Raw genomic sequence first — 14183 nt, forward strand, 5'->3', positions numbered from 1 at the left:
ATGTTCATAGACCGACGCATGCGGTCAAAGAAGAACCACCGATCGACCGAGGTTCCGTCCTGTATCCAAAAAATGAAAAATTGAAAATCAGGTGGAGAAGACCAAATTACCTCAGAAATGCTGAAATATCTTCCTCCTTCTGGGATTCGTGACTCAATATGGATAGGCGAAAGGATACCTGACTCATGGAGACACACTATCTTAATTCCCTTCCTTCTTTTCCTTCGATTCCTTCGAACACCAGCCACCGGATGATGTACAACACTCTTTGAAGTGGTAACTGGAGCGAGACAACGAGCACTGGTAGAACTCTTCCTGTTCAACTTCGATATCGACGACATTGTGCGAAGAACGGTCAGTCAATGTAGTGCAGACATGGTATTAGCAATATCGGGGTGCTCCTTCCCTGAACTTGAGTACGCCGACGATGTTGTCATATTCGCGAAAAGCAGTAAGAAACTTCAGCATGTTGTCAACCTTGTATCGAAGTCTACCGAAGCTATACCTATCGAACCTGGCTGCAGCCTACGGAATAGGTCTACGCCCCGATAAATGCAAGCATGTAGGTCTCTTCAAGACCTCGAAGGGGAATTCAGGGAGGACGGACAACCGATGATCTCGTCGATGAGTTCTGTCATTTGGGTTGCATGCAAAAAAAAACGATGGCGGCTACGAGAAAGATATACAGCAGAGATGCGCCGAGGGCACTTCTGCATTTGCAACTCCGCAACGAAATGCCTGTGGTCGACTCCCCAACGAAGTCAAGAGTCTAGCTGTCCGCGATTCGCCCAACCATGATTTACGGATCGGAGACCTGAGCAGCACCGTCTACGGTGATGGAGGGGATCGACTGCACTGAAAGGAAGACGCTTAGAGGACTTCTTGGCTCCTTTTGGTCCAGGGTATGCCACAATGAGGATCTTTACGCGGAAACCGATGTGGTGTTCCGGCAGATAACACTTGGAAGATATGAACATCTTGCACCACAATCGAAAGTGTCTACAGAAGATCGTCTTGGTTTCTTCGGTCATATTCTATGGAGACCAGCAGATTGCCTTGTTCAACGAATTCTGAGGAGTTTGCTTTTTTCAAGCTGGAAGAGGCCACGTCGCCGATAACGGAAGTTGTCGGCGACGTGGCCTCTTCCAGCTTGAAAAGGTGTAAGAGGTACTGAGAATAATCGGCAGTTCAGGCGAGACATAAGGGTTCGGAGGATATGAAATCAAATCGTAAAAACATACAGTAATTAACAGAAGCTTGAAGAGTTAGAATTTTTTAGCAGCTCAACATTGGTTGCATCGTATAATAAGTTCTTGCAGTCCGTTCGAACCGACTCGATCCATGGTCAAATACAGCATAAACGTTAAGTTCAAAGCTATAGAGACCACAACAGTTCGCAAGTGACTGCACAACGTAAGTACTAGCTTGGTGGCTAAATACAGGTTTGAGTGAAGGTCCTATCGCGCAGATGTATTTGTAGGTCCATGTAGGTACAATCGAAAGCAATACGGAAATCGCTAAGCTGTGACCAGAGTTAAACATTATTGTTCTTAACATAGATCTTGAACCCCTTAAAACTGCCCCTACACAAGAGAGCGGCATGATTGCATAATTTAAAACAACTGGAGGTTTTCAGTCAACAACTAGTCCATATAAATATTTCTTGCTTTTATCCTTTTAGTGTTTCACCTTCTCGAAACAGAAGGATCATACTACTTTAAGTCTAGAAGTTTCCTCTAAAACATTGAACAGTCAGACTAAAATACTGTGCAGGAAAACCAAAAATTCGCAATATCCGTGCTGCGTTCCACTGTGCCTACAACGGCAGTAGTAGACGCGTGCGATAAAACTCTTAGGAGCAGCGTATCACAAAAGTGAAGGTGATGAGAAAACTAAATATAAAGTGGGTAAATATGGAGTTCGGGTGTAGATCACGAGTATGAGCGTATCCCGCCTAACTCCCCTTAATCTTCTCAAAAAACGGCATGAAAACGGCATTTTCCCGTAGGTATGTGAGACCCGCCACTCTTCTTTCCGCTCCGGCTTCTTCAGCCGCCTATTCATTGACTTACTTGAATAGGTTGTTGAAGATACCTCATTGATTGTTGACTACTCGTTCGCAGACGCAGCGCATTCTAACGTACCTCAGAAGAGCAAGTGCGATTCCCACTCTGTATTTCAGCACGATTAGAGGGAATTGAGTGGGGCCACTACGTATCTCTCTCATTACAGCCAGTCAGCTGCGTGTCGCTTCGCCAGGTTGCTGATAGTGGGCTAATCGCGGACCAAAAGTGATGCTGTCCTTGCCTTGAGACGCAAGCAGATAGAGGTAACATAATCCCTGTTTCTGTTGTGCCAGATCGACCCTTAAAACTCTTGTATTTCGCACGTCGGTGCGGCCAGAAGTCTGCAATCAAGTGGCAGGGAGGTGCAAGGGAGGCGGCTTGTATTTGCTTTCTACAAATAAGCTCCATCTGCCTACTTCGGGAGGATGCAACGTTCACGAGAAAATCATGGGAATAGAGGCTGTCAACCTGCCCATGGGTTTAAATTTTTATGCAAAACACAATAATAGAACAGAGTCTCCTGATTCCGGAGGAAAGCCTGGTACGGTAGGGCCAGGAAGGACAGGGTAGCAGGAGTCATTGTAGGTTACAGAAACGGAAAAGACTAGAATGACGATCTCTGCTTATAACGCTCGACCGCTTGCATCGGATGCGGCCGTTGAAGATCTGATTATGCAAGCTAGGAGGTTTAAGTACGACGTCATCGGACTAACCGAGATGAGGCGACACCACCCACTGAACGCCGTGTATGTCACTGGAGAAGAACTGTTTTTTGGTGCATGCGACAGTAGAGGAGTCGGGTGAGTTGGTGACCTCGTCAACACAAATATGGCAGTAAACATCGACTCTTTCGAACAGCTTCCAGCCCGAATCGGACGTTTACGGATGAGAAGATGTGGTTCAACATCAGCTTTGACAATCTTCGTCGTTTACGCTCCAACATTAAGCAACGAAGAAGAAGAAGTCGCAGCTTTCCATATGGACCTGGAGAAGTTCTACAGAGAAGAGCATACCTTCTACAAGGTCACAATTGGTGACTTCAGCGCCAAAATTGGCCCCAAAGAACGCCTGGAGGACATCACATCGGAACCCACGGCCTTCAATGGAATGAGCAGGGAGAGAGGCTTTCCGTGTTCATCATGGCGAGTAAGACCATACATGGGAACTCGCAATTCCAGAAGCTCTCTTCTCTACGCTGGACGTGGGAGTCACCCGATGGAGGATATCATAATGAAATTGACCACATCATCGTTAGTAAAAGGTTTTGCCTGACGGATGTCGCTGTTGTACCAAAGTTTTATACGGGATCGGACCATCGCCTGCCTTCTTACACGGAGAGGAGAAAAAGCCGCGAAGTTCACTAAGCGAACTCCAAGAACCATCGTCGACTGAGAGCTCTTCGCTTGTCGGCTGTTGGGAAGATACCGCCATGAACACAATCGACTACGAATATGAACGGCTTGTAGAACATCTTCACGAATGTACGAGGAAAGCAGAGTTCCAAAACCACCAAGAGACGTCTGTCTCCGAAAACTCTAGAGCTCATACGTCGGTGTGGAGCTGCACGAGCTGCAGGCAACCAAGAACTCATGTCCGAGCTCACAAGGTTTTGCAGAGAGGCGATAAAGGAAGACCTCAAAGAGAAAAGAGCAGAAATGTTGGGTGAAGCTGCAGAGGCGGGACAGAGCATTCGCTACGCCCGCCGGAACTTCGCCAATCGTAAAACAACAATGACTGCTCTCCGGATCCCAGATGGAACAACTACAGCATCGAGAAGACGGATGGAAAAGGTCATTCACGAATTCTACTCAGATCTCTTCGACAACCACGTCCACTTGCCTCATCACCATCGAAAGGAAGATGGAGATGTCATTCCAAAGGTTCTCCCTTCCGAAGTCCGACATGCCATCTTGCCGGTGAAGAATCTTATTTCTCCCGGTCTCGACATAATCAAGCCTGAACATCTGAAGTATCTACCGCCAGTCCTCATCAACACTCTGGCGAGGCTCTTTGCACGTTACCTGGCCTAGCCTTTGATACAGTTGAGACCGAAGCGGTCATGGAAGCATTGGACAACTAAGGCGTCCCTACTCCATACATAAAAATGCCTCGTGAGTTGTATAGCAACTTCACAACCAAAACTTTCCCATTCTACAATGATGTCATAATCGACGTAAAGAGAGAGGTCCGTCAGCGTGACACAATTTCACGCAAAATGTTCCGTCCGACTCTCGAGAATGCGATGCCGAGGATTGGAATGGGATGACATGGGAGTGAAAGTTGACGGCTGGTATTTACACCATCTTCGTTTCGCTGATGACTTCGTTCTTATAACATCAAGCATCAATCAGGCGGAACGGATGCTGGCCGAATTTGATGAAACGTGTAAGATCGATCTTCAGCCGAACCTAGACGATGTTTGTGAGGAACGGATGGGTTTCTGATGTCCCATTCAAGCTCAACGGAACGAATATATTCGAACACTCCAGCTATTTATATCTAGGTTGGGAAATCAACATGATGAAAGACCTGACCTCCGGGCTGGGCAGGAGGAAACGAGCGGCTTGGGGAGCATTCAAAAGCATCGAGGATTTGGTGAAGAGGACATCCGGCTCCATGCTCACCTATTCAACACCACCATTCTTCCTGCTTTGACCTACGCTTTAGAGAAGTGGGCGTTTCGTAAGCAGGAGGAAAATGCGATCAGCGTCATGGAACGCGGAATTGAAGGGGTGATGCTATGAGTAACCCGCTTTACGCAAGTGAAGGAAGGGATTCGAAGTTCACTCCTACGTCACCAATCGAAGATCAGAGGCGCTGCCGCATATGCCAAGGAAAGCAAATTTAGGTGGGCCGGACACGTGCGTGCGTTTCAACGTCAATCGTTGGACCAGTCCCGTAAGCGGCTTGATACCACGCGACATCAAATGCACCGCAGGAGGACCCCCGACCCGATGGTCAGACCTTTTTACGAAGTCTTTCAAAGAAAAATACGATGCCCTTCGAGTCCCTTGCGAGAAGAGATGCCACTGGGTAACACTTGCGCGCGATCGGGACAAATTGGAAGTATTACTGGTGCCTGCTAGAGCACATCGATATACAACGGGAGCACAGGTGATGCAGGTGATAGGACAGATATATAAGAAACTAAAAATGTCGTAGAGTTGTTTCCCATGGGCGACGCAACGTTCCAACGCACATACGTATAAACTCACCGCAGTGGTCGAATATGCATCCATTTCGCAGACTCCATGACAGGTTTGATATAATTTATGGTAAAGATAACAGACTCAAATCTTCTGAACGAAACTATGGCGTTCACCAACGCACCATCCATACGTGTCTTGGAAAGAATCCTTTCAATTGGACCAGCCTGACAAAAAGACTACAGAAACGTAAACCAATCTCTTGTTCACCTCTATTAAAAACCAAACCTTATGCATTAGGAATTCTTCAACTTACTATGCTTAGCAAATTGCACAGACGATCGTCAGTGAAGGATTCATTCATCATCGACACATATACAGATCGGTCGTTTCTATCATATTCATTCATCATGACTGCAATCAAAATATTAGAGCAGGGGGAAATGACCAAGTAAGTAATACAACGATACAGCACAACGTCGTACATTGATAATGAAAAAAAAAATAAATCCACCTTTCATGAGAAAGATGAGTTATGACGAGTGATAACTGCATGTTTTCAAACGGTACATCTCCAACCCAGCATATTTCAATAAGTGAACGAATTGCTATTGTGCGATGATCACTTAAATACCTAAGGTGCAGCATAACACGAAATGCATGCCCAAGATTAAATGGAAGTTACGGATCTAGTAGTTTCCAAATTAAAATGCTGTAACTTCTACAATTTATCATGGACCTCTTACTGCACATTATAGGACTCCTCTTCAACAATTTCATTTCACATTTGGAAGCAGAGTCCAAGGAATTTTCGCTGCTACTCTGTGTTCTCGATGGAAGAGGCCGCTATTAGGTGACGACTGCCCATAACTTTTGAGTAGTTATTTACTAGTAAGGAACATAGAAGCACACTGGAATGCATCGGAGTTTTGGAGCAGAGAAACTCCAGCCGAGTTGCTCGTAAAGGTAATTAGTTTCCTAGACATTTCAGGCAGACGTGTATGACTCCTCTTCAAGAGAGCAACTCCTAAGTGAAAAAGAGCAGTGTGCAGTCTACTCCTTCGACAAATCTGTGAATGCACGATTAAGAAACACTACAAAAAAAAACAGAAACAAGATGTGGTGGACGAAAAAAGAATACGAATTCTAACGAAGGAAAATGGAAAGATACGCACGCAAAAAAAAACTATCGGCTGTCTATATCCGACCATCCCTGGTAGGAGAAGACTGTTACCTCTTTGCAGAACATACTAACAAGAAATCGCTCTCACCTTCAACAAAGCAAAATCTTTTTCTTCTTTGTGCAGTACCCGAGTATCACCAAAGGGAATGAAATGAATGTTGTGATAGATCTACTAATATAAATGAATAATGGGAAGAACAAAGTCGATGAGAACAAGTGAGCAAATCTGTTTAACCGTTTAGGCACACCTCTACTTACGAACGAGTTACCTTCGAGTAAGCCATTTGTAGCTCAAAATGTACGTAAGTTCTTACTCATCATTTTATGTGGTACATGTTTTCTAATCCTACTTGGGGTCCTCTTCGTTCTATATCTGAAAGTTCCTAAGCAGAACAGTGCTTGTAACCCCACCTCACTGAGGAGATAGCGTAATAACTAGTAATCCTCACAAGAAACAGGTACTCTTCGAAGACAAAGGCAAAGACGTTACAAACTATCAGGTGCCAGTAGGAAAATCCGATCCAGAATGCTGTTTTGTACGACGCCATCTATTGCAACGCTCCACCCTTTGCGCCGCCTCCGCCCTGCGATTCGTCGAAAATCAATTCCATCTGCCCCGATAGGCGGTAGGGGACGCGTGCTAGGGTGGCGGGCTGCAATAGAAGGCATGGTACAAAACAGCACTCTGGAGGTGGCTGTTTGCAGTGATGCAGGGAGAGATGAGCGGGACTACCCCGGTGTCCATAATCTACGACCCCGTATGCGGATACTCCACCTGAAATTCCCACCATCCCGATTCGTGGTATGCTGCCTTTAACTTCTCTTTTCGTGGAAGGCACCAACATCGTCAATTCCGTGTTATGCTGTTTCTCAATCTTCAACTTACGATTCGTACAATAGGACAGCAGCCATGCAGAAAACTGTGTTTTCATGACATCGTTGTCGATGAGCCTCGATATTACTCTGCGTTCAATCCTATCATCCCTTAGTATTCTTTGCTGGTGCTCGACCACTTTTTTCTTTGAAACAGTACTAAGATGTTTGTTAGGATGTAAATTACACTAGAAAATATGCAGTCGCTTCTCCTGCCGAATGTATACACTACATAGCTAGGGATTAAGCAGAAACGATCGCACATTCTGCTGCAAACTAATCGTTCATAGAGAATGGGGGGGGGGGGGGGGGCCTTTCACCACTTCCTCTGTTGACACCCTAGACCACATCTTCTCATGCTAGCCCGTTTTGCGCAAGGTAAGTCCGTAAGCCCGTAATGTCAAATATGTCGGCTAGGTCTTTTTTTCCTCAACAACGTTGCGCAGCGATGGTAAATGCAAAGGTACAGGGAATGATTCTGCAGGAGATCAAAAACACTTCGAAAAAATTGGCATCAGAATAATGATGCAATCAGCTTTGCGCTTTACTAGCTCATCCTGTCAGAAAAAACAACCCTGAGGGAAGAAGAACAATCTCATACTTACCTTAATTAAATGAGAAATTCTACTCAGTAGGATGTCTTACTTGTATACTCACACCTACTAAGCTTAGCAAACCATATACAGTGTCGTCAGTGGATGGCTCATATGCTATCGACACGCATACACATTGGTCGTTTTTATGATATTCACTTTTCTTAACTGCAATAAAAATATTACGAGAAGAATGAACATAACAAAGTAAGTGGTGAAACAATACAGCACAACTTCGCAAATAGATAATCTATTAGAATAAACCCATCTTTCATGAGAAATATTAGACTACAATATTAGACTACTTATTAGAACTATTATTATTATTATGTTGACGAATGATAACTGCATGTTTTCAAACGGCACATCTCCAAGCCAGCATATTTCAAAAAGTGAGCGAATTGTAATTGTGCGACGATCTCGCAAAGAAATACCTATGGTGCAGCAAGACACGAACGGCATTCCACTATTTAAAATGAAAAACCTCCGGATCTACTGGTTTCCGAATTAAAACGCTGCAGCTTTCACTTTCAACACCTTCCTGCACAACTTAGGACGCCTATTCAACAATTTCGTGTGATTCCAGGAAGCAGCGTCAATAAATTTTCGCTGCTAAATTGTATTCTCGATGGGAGAGACTACTATTAGGTGACAACTCCACAACATTTATGACAAGTGATTCTTTAGTAAGATTAAGACAAGTGATTCTTCACTAAAATGCACTGGAACTTTTGAGCAGAGGAACGATAGCCGAGTGGCTCGTAAGGAAAATTAGGGGGTAAAGTGTAGATGCCATTTAGTGTCGCCCTTATTTGTCGAAATAAATAATTGAATCAGTCGGGGCCCTAAGGCCTAGACATTAGTCATAGAGGATCTATGACATCTAAAGAAAAAAGTGAGTTAGAGAGAAAAAAGGGCGCCACTAAGTGGAGAGTCACAACTTCTAAGCAAAGAAGAGCCGTATACAGTGTACTCCGATAAATCTGTACATGAACGAAGAAGAAGCAGGCTACGTATCTACGTAGAGACGTGATAAATGAAGAGAGAATAAAGACTCCAGCAAAAGCATACGAAAAACCATCACGCGGAAAACACCGACGACTATCCGTATCCGACCATCCAGCTCCACCATAGTAGGTGGAAACAATGTTAGTTAGCTGCGGGACACATTGACTCAAAACTCCTCTCACCTTCAACAAAGCAGAGTATCTTCTTTTTGCTCCTTGTTCATCACCAAAAAGGAATGAACTGTTGTTGTGGATCCACAGAGCAGAGCTGACAAGGACAATGAAACAAATCTGTTTAACTGTTCAGATACTCCTCTACTTATGAACGAATTTACTCTCTACTCTACTTAGTTACAGCCGTTAGTAGCTAGAAATGTACGTAAATTCTTATTCATCATTTGATGTGATAAATATGTTATTCGTTCATTTTATTCTAGTTGCGGTGTTCTTCGTTTATATATGTTGAAGTTTGTGGAAAGAGGAGTGTCTGTAACTACAGTTCACTAAGGTGAATGCGCGATAACTGCTCATCGTCACAAACAGCACGCCTTCCTCGAAGACAAAAGATAAGGACTTACTCCTACTGTTAGTAGATGGTTACAAGAAAATACTTACTGCTTACTTGAATCTTGTCATGAGATCAACTTGTCGACAACTAATTTTAGGCGTCTCAGTTACCTCATACAAAAGTACCTAACAACGTGTCACGTAAGCGAACACAAGAACAAGCGTCGCGTCGTCCAGCGAGCTGGAGAGAGCTTCAGCAATACTTCAAGTCTCCGAAATACTACATGCATTGGAATTGAGGAAAAATGTAGTTGGTGGGGGGGGGGGTCACTCAGTGACGCCCTTATTTGCCGACGTTTCAACTTATTTTTTTTCTCTTAGTAATTTTAGTTTACATGTCACAGATCCTCTAAGACTAATGCTTAGGCCTTAGGGCCCCGATTGATTTGATTATTTACTTCGAGAAATGAGGGCGCCACTGCGTTGCAGCAGGGACACGTGCCCACCCGGTTGAACGCGTTTGGCTTCAATTACATGTGGGTGTGCCATATGTAAGAATAACACTGCCTGTAACAAATGAGAATACTCTCGATAAGAGTGTTCTCATTTGTTGCATAGAGGAATTCACAATATGAATGATGCATCGTTCAGCTGTCTAGTGATTTATAGACGTTTTGCGATCATTGAAACCTTCGACGTTGAGACCATGAACTCGCCATTTCAGTTTGCCACTACTTCGGTCATTTTAACGTTCAACTTAGATCTTGGTGCAGTTTCGTTCTTTTACACCCTCAACATTTGCCAAAAAAGCGTCTATCTGCGTTCAATATGTAATGATGTATGTAAGATTTGCTGGTTGTTCCTTGAAATTTCTTTGGAATATTCGCTTCCCCTCCTAACTGGCTTTCGCTCCAATGTTTTCTTTTTAAAAGCGACAATTAAACTATACGTTTTTTTTCTATGAAAAGTAATGTGGAAATAACTCTGTTTATATTTCTGCCAGAGAGTCGTCACTTTATAGAATGTACACAGAGTAGGTACAGTGTGCGTCACTTTCTGGAATCGGAGGAAACCAATTACAGTAGCTGAGCGGTAATCCTGTTCACCTTGATCACCTTGACTCCCGTTGATCTTCGAACTGGTCAGGCGGGCGCCAGTAATTCTTCCATTTTTCCCGATCGCGTGCCAGAGTTCAGCCCAGTGGTTCCTCTTTTCGCGTGGGACACGAAGAGCATCATATTTTTCTTTGAAGGACTTCGTGAAGAAATCTGACTATCGGGTCGGCGCTCTTCCTGTAGTGCGCTTAATATCGCTGACGTAGATAGGACTTCGAAGTCCCTTACTTGCGTCAAACGGGATACTCCTAGCATCATCTCTCAATTGCGCGTTCAATGACACTCACCGCGTTTTCTTCCTGCTTGCGAAATGCCCAGGTTTCCGAAGCATAGGTCAAAGCAGGAAGTACGGTGGTGTTGAAGAGGTGAGCACAGAGCCGGGTGTTCTTGGTCTTCTTCACTACATCCTCGATGCTCTTGTACGCTCCCCAAGCCGCTCGTCTCCTCCTGCCTAGCTCGGGGGTCAGGTCGATCATCATGTTCAATTCCCGACCCAGATAAACGAAACTGGTGCATTCGGATATGTTCGTTCCGTTGAGCGTGAATGGGCTTCCGGGATCCATCCGTTCCGCATGAACATCGTCTTTTGTAGATTCCGCTGTAGGCCAAGAGACAAGCTCTCTTGGTGGTTTTAAAACTCTCACCCTTCTTCGCGCAATCGTGAAGGTGTTCAACGAGCCGGTCATATTCCTCGTCGATGTTGTCCACTGCGGAATCTTCCCAAAAGCCAGCTAGCATAGCGAAGAGGTCCCAGTTGATGATAGTTCTGGGATGTTCCTCTCTGAACTTGGCGGCTTTCTCTTCCCTCCTTGTGAAGGAAAATCTTTCTTGGAGGAGGCGATGGTCCGACCTCGTACAGAACTTTGGTACAACAGCGACGTCCGTCAAGCAGAACCTTTTATTTACGATGATGTGGTCTATTTCATTACGGTACCCTCAACCGGGTGACTCCCACGTCCAGCGTAGAGAAGAGAGCTTTTGGAATTGCGAGTTCCCATGTATGGTCTTACTCGTCATGATGAACTCGGAGAGCCTCTCCCCCTGATCATTCCATTGTAGGCCGTGGGTCCCGATGTGAAGTTCTTCAGGCTTTCTTCTTGGGCCAACTTTGGAGTTGAAATCGCCAATTATGACCTTGCAGAAGGCACGATCTTCTCGGTAGAACTTCTCCAGGTCCATATAGAAAGCTTCGACTTCTTCTTCTTCGTAACTTGATGTTGGAGCGTAAGCGACGAAGATTGTCAAAGCTGGTGTTGGACCACATCTTCTCATCTTCTCCGCAGACGTCCAATTCGGATCGTAAGTTGTTCGAAAGAGTCGATGTTTACTGCCATATTTGTGTTGACGAGGACACCAACTCCACCGACTCCTCTACTGTCGCATGCTCCTAAAAACAGTTCTTCTCCAGAGGCATACACGGCGTTCAGTGGGGTCATTGGACTGGCCGAGACGAGGCGTCGCCTCGTCTCGGCCAGTCCAATGACCCATGAGTTTTTGGGAGAACTTCCGTTCTCACGAAGTGGACACGTGGAGCTTATTTGTTGGATGCGACTCCAAACCGCCTCCCTTGCACCTCCCAGTCACTTGATTGCAGGCTTTTGACTTTTTGATTGTAGACCGACGTGCGGGATACAAGGATGTCATGAGTCAGTCCTGGCTCAGCAGAAACATTGAGTCCATCCCCTGAATCCATCTGCGTCTCTGGGCAAGCACAAGGTCGCTTTTGGTCCGCTATTAGCCCCCCTATCCGCCACCTGGTGGCGCGCCACGTAGCCTCGCGGCTAACCGGCTGTGATCCCTCTAGTGAGGGAGATCCGTGGATGTTATCCTGTTAAGAGTGGATGATGCGACAGACCTGTCCGATTTGTTTACGATATCTTCGATACGCAGCCAAGTCGACAGTAAACTCTATATTTTTTCCATCCGCCAGAAGCGAATAACTAGTATGAAACAGGAATTATAGGCATTTATAGAATCAATAATTTCTTCTCATCGTTGTAATGCTACCGACCTACTACTAGTAGAGGACACTATTTCACAAAATGTCTTTTGGCGACTTTAAACTGCAAGTTCGTTGTTTTCCTCTGATTTCCAATACAGGGCCCGCCTAGAGCTCTACATCTGTAAAGAAATGCTTGGCTGCAGAACCTGCGTTCATATAGGATGGTGATTGCAGCAAGTATGTGTTATCTAATGTGCTCAGTGCAAAAGGAGTTGGTAATTTTGCGGAATCTTTTTTCTCCATTATTCTGTAACGGTGAAGCTTATTCACAGTAGTAAATTAGTAAATCCACTAACTGTCTAATACGCTGCGTATTTTTCCAGGGAATCTAGGAATTTTCGAGAAAAGTTATAGTTGGCACCGCTTTACTTTCCCTTGCAGTATCGAATCTCATTCAGATCGAGAGCCTGCACAGAATCAATCCAATCGTCGTTATTTCATATTCTGCAAAACCTTACGTCACTTCTGAACTGCCTATCCACGCCGAGTGTCCTCAGGTCCTCTTCCACCACCTTGGTCCAAAACTTCCGTTTGCGGCCACGTGGCTTCTTCCAGCTCGAACCCAACAAACCCTTCAGAATTCGTTGAAAAAGGCGATCTACCGGTCTCCTTAATAAATGTCCAAAGAAGCGAAGACGACTTACGTCAGCCATCTTCGATGGGAGTGCAAGATGTTGATATCTTTCACGTGTCATCCGCCGGTATACCACAACAATCACTGCGTAAAGGTCTTCACTGTGGCCACATACTCTAGGCCAAAAGTAGCCAAGTAGCCGTCTAAGCAGATTTTGTTCCGTGCAATCAAGTCTCTCCATCACCGTAGATGGTGCTGGCTAAGTCTCCGATCCGTACATCATGATGGGGCGAATGACGGATAGGCAGACTCGCAGCTTGACTTCGTTGGTGATGAGGGTTGACAACAGGCATTTCGTTGAGGAGTTAAATGCAGAAGTGGCCTTAGCGCATCTTTGGTGAACATCCCTCTCATAGCTGCTGTTGTTCTTCAACGCACAGCTCAGGTAACAGAACTCACGACGAGTTCTATCGGTTGTGCGTCTACCTTGATTCCCGTTCGAGGTCTCGAGGAGATCCACGTCTGCTTGCATTTATCAGGGCGTTGACGTAGTCCATCAGCTGCAGCCAGCTTCCATACAAGGTTGACAACATGTTGAAGTTTCGTATTGCTTTCCGCAAATATAACAACATCGCCAGCGTACTGGAGATCGGTTAAGAGGTGTCCTGATGGTGCTAGAATTATATCGGCTTGACGTCTTCAATGGCGAAATTGAACAGGAAGGGTCCTGCCACTGCCCCTTGTTTTACTCCAGTTACTACCTCAAACAGTGTTGTAGATCCGGCTGTTGTTCAAACTGCAGCAGTTGTTCGTTGATTCATGTCATCAAGCAAACGAACGAACTTTCCTGGTACTCCAGCGCGGAGCTCGTTGAAAAGACGGCCTCGGTGAGAGAGAGTCGAACGCGGCTTCGAAGTCAAGAAACGCTAGCTGCATTGGCTTCGAATACCGCTGCCAGATTTCGATCACTTTCCTGACGATGAACACCTGGTCAATCGTAGATCGGCCAGCTTTCTCGTCGAGCGTTGTTTCTTCGCTATGTTTAATGAGTCGGTCCAGGATAATGCGCTCCAATACCTTGTACATAACATGCAGCATGCAGCATTCCTAGGGTCCG

At 45.3% G+C, this 14183-nt stretch overlaps 7 protein-coding genes across 9 annotated transcripts; 4 read left to right on the forward strand and 3 right to left on the reverse strand.

Annotated features, from left to right (window-relative positions):
• Window positions 1-375: 375 nt before the first annotated feature.
• RB195_021890 (uncharacterized protein) lies at window positions 376-2870 on the forward strand (the record flags this gene model as incomplete). Its single annotated transcript, XM_064208815.1, has 3 exons — window positions 376-536; window positions 902-1026; window positions 2659-2870. The coding sequence occupies 3 exons, from the start codon at window positions 376-378 to the stop codon at window positions 2868-2870; spliced, it is 498 nt and encodes a 165-aa protein (XP_064064696.1).
• Window positions 2871-2894: 24 nt separating this feature from the next.
• On the forward strand, window positions 2895-3338 carry RB195_021891 (uncharacterized protein; the record flags this gene model as incomplete). Its single annotated transcript, XM_064208816.1, has 1 exon — window positions 2895-3338. One exon carries the CDS (start codon window positions 2895-2897, stop codon window positions 3336-3338), a length of 444 nt encoding a protein of 147 aa, XP_064064697.1.
• A 317-nt stretch (window positions 3339-3655) lies between these two features.
• On the forward strand, window positions 3656-4096 carry RB195_021892 (uncharacterized protein; the record flags this gene model as incomplete). Its single annotated transcript, XM_064208817.1, has 1 exon — window positions 3656-4096. One exon carries the CDS (start codon window positions 3656-3658, stop codon window positions 4094-4096), a length of 441 nt encoding a protein of 146 aa, XP_064064698.1.
• A 207-nt stretch (window positions 4097-4303) lies between these two features.
• Window positions 4304-4721, forward strand: RB195_021893 (uncharacterized protein; the record flags this gene model as incomplete). Of its 2 annotated transcripts, none has more annotated exons than XM_064208819.1 (2): window positions 4304-4502; window positions 4570-4721. In XM_064208819.1, 2 exons carry the CDS (start codon window positions 4304-4306, stop codon window positions 4719-4721), a joined length of 351 nt encoding a protein of 116 aa, XP_064064699.1. The 2 variants fall into 2 exon arrangements, with proteins under 2 accessions (XP_064064699.1, XP_064064700.1); XM_064208818.1 differs by having other exon boundaries at window positions 4304-4451.
• A 134-nt stretch (window positions 4722-4855) lies between these two features.
• RB195_021894 (uncharacterized protein) lies at window positions 4856-12183 on the reverse strand (the record flags this gene model as incomplete). 2 transcript variants are annotated; one of them, XM_064208821.1, is made up of 8 exons in its annotated part: window positions 4856-5030; window positions 5282-5439; window positions 5529-5626; window positions 6961-7048; window positions 10778-11088; window positions 11135-11425; window positions 11501-11817; window positions 12050-12183. In XM_064208821.1, the coding sequence occupies 8 exons, from the start codon at window positions 12181-12183 to the stop codon at window positions 4856-4858; spliced, it is 1572 nt and encodes a 523-aa protein (XP_064064701.1). The 2 variants fall into 2 exon arrangements, with proteins under 2 accessions (XP_064064701.1, XP_064064702.1); XM_064208820.1 differs by lacking the exons at window positions 4856-5030; window positions 6961-7048; window positions 11501-11817; window positions 12050-12183 and adding exons at window positions 7928-8029; window positions 9882-9942 and having other exon boundaries at window positions 5278-5439; window positions 10778-11176.
• RB195_021895 (uncharacterized protein) lies at window positions 11427-11762 on the reverse strand (the record flags this gene model as incomplete). The annotated part of the gene is made up of 1 exon (XM_064208822.1): window positions 11427-11762. One exon carries the CDS (start codon window positions 11760-11762, stop codon window positions 11427-11429), a length of 336 nt encoding a protein of 111 aa, XP_064064703.1.
• Window positions 12184-12966: 783 nt separating the features above from the next.
• Window positions 12967-14152, reverse strand: RB195_021896 (uncharacterized protein; the record flags this gene model as incomplete). Its single annotated transcript, XM_064208823.1, has 3 exons — window positions 12967-13101; window positions 13526-13763; window positions 14016-14152. 3 exons carry the CDS (start codon window positions 14150-14152, stop codon window positions 12967-12969), a joined length of 510 nt encoding a protein of 169 aa, XP_064064704.1.
• Window positions 14153-14183: the final 31 nt, after the last annotated feature.

Source organism: Necator americanus, chromosome X, assembly GCF_031761385.1.
Source record: "Necator americanus strain Aroian chromosome X, whole genome shotgun sequence".
Classification (NCBI taxonomy): domain Eukaryota; kingdom Metazoa; phylum Nematoda; class Chromadorea; order Rhabditida; family Ancylostomatidae; genus Necator; species Necator americanus.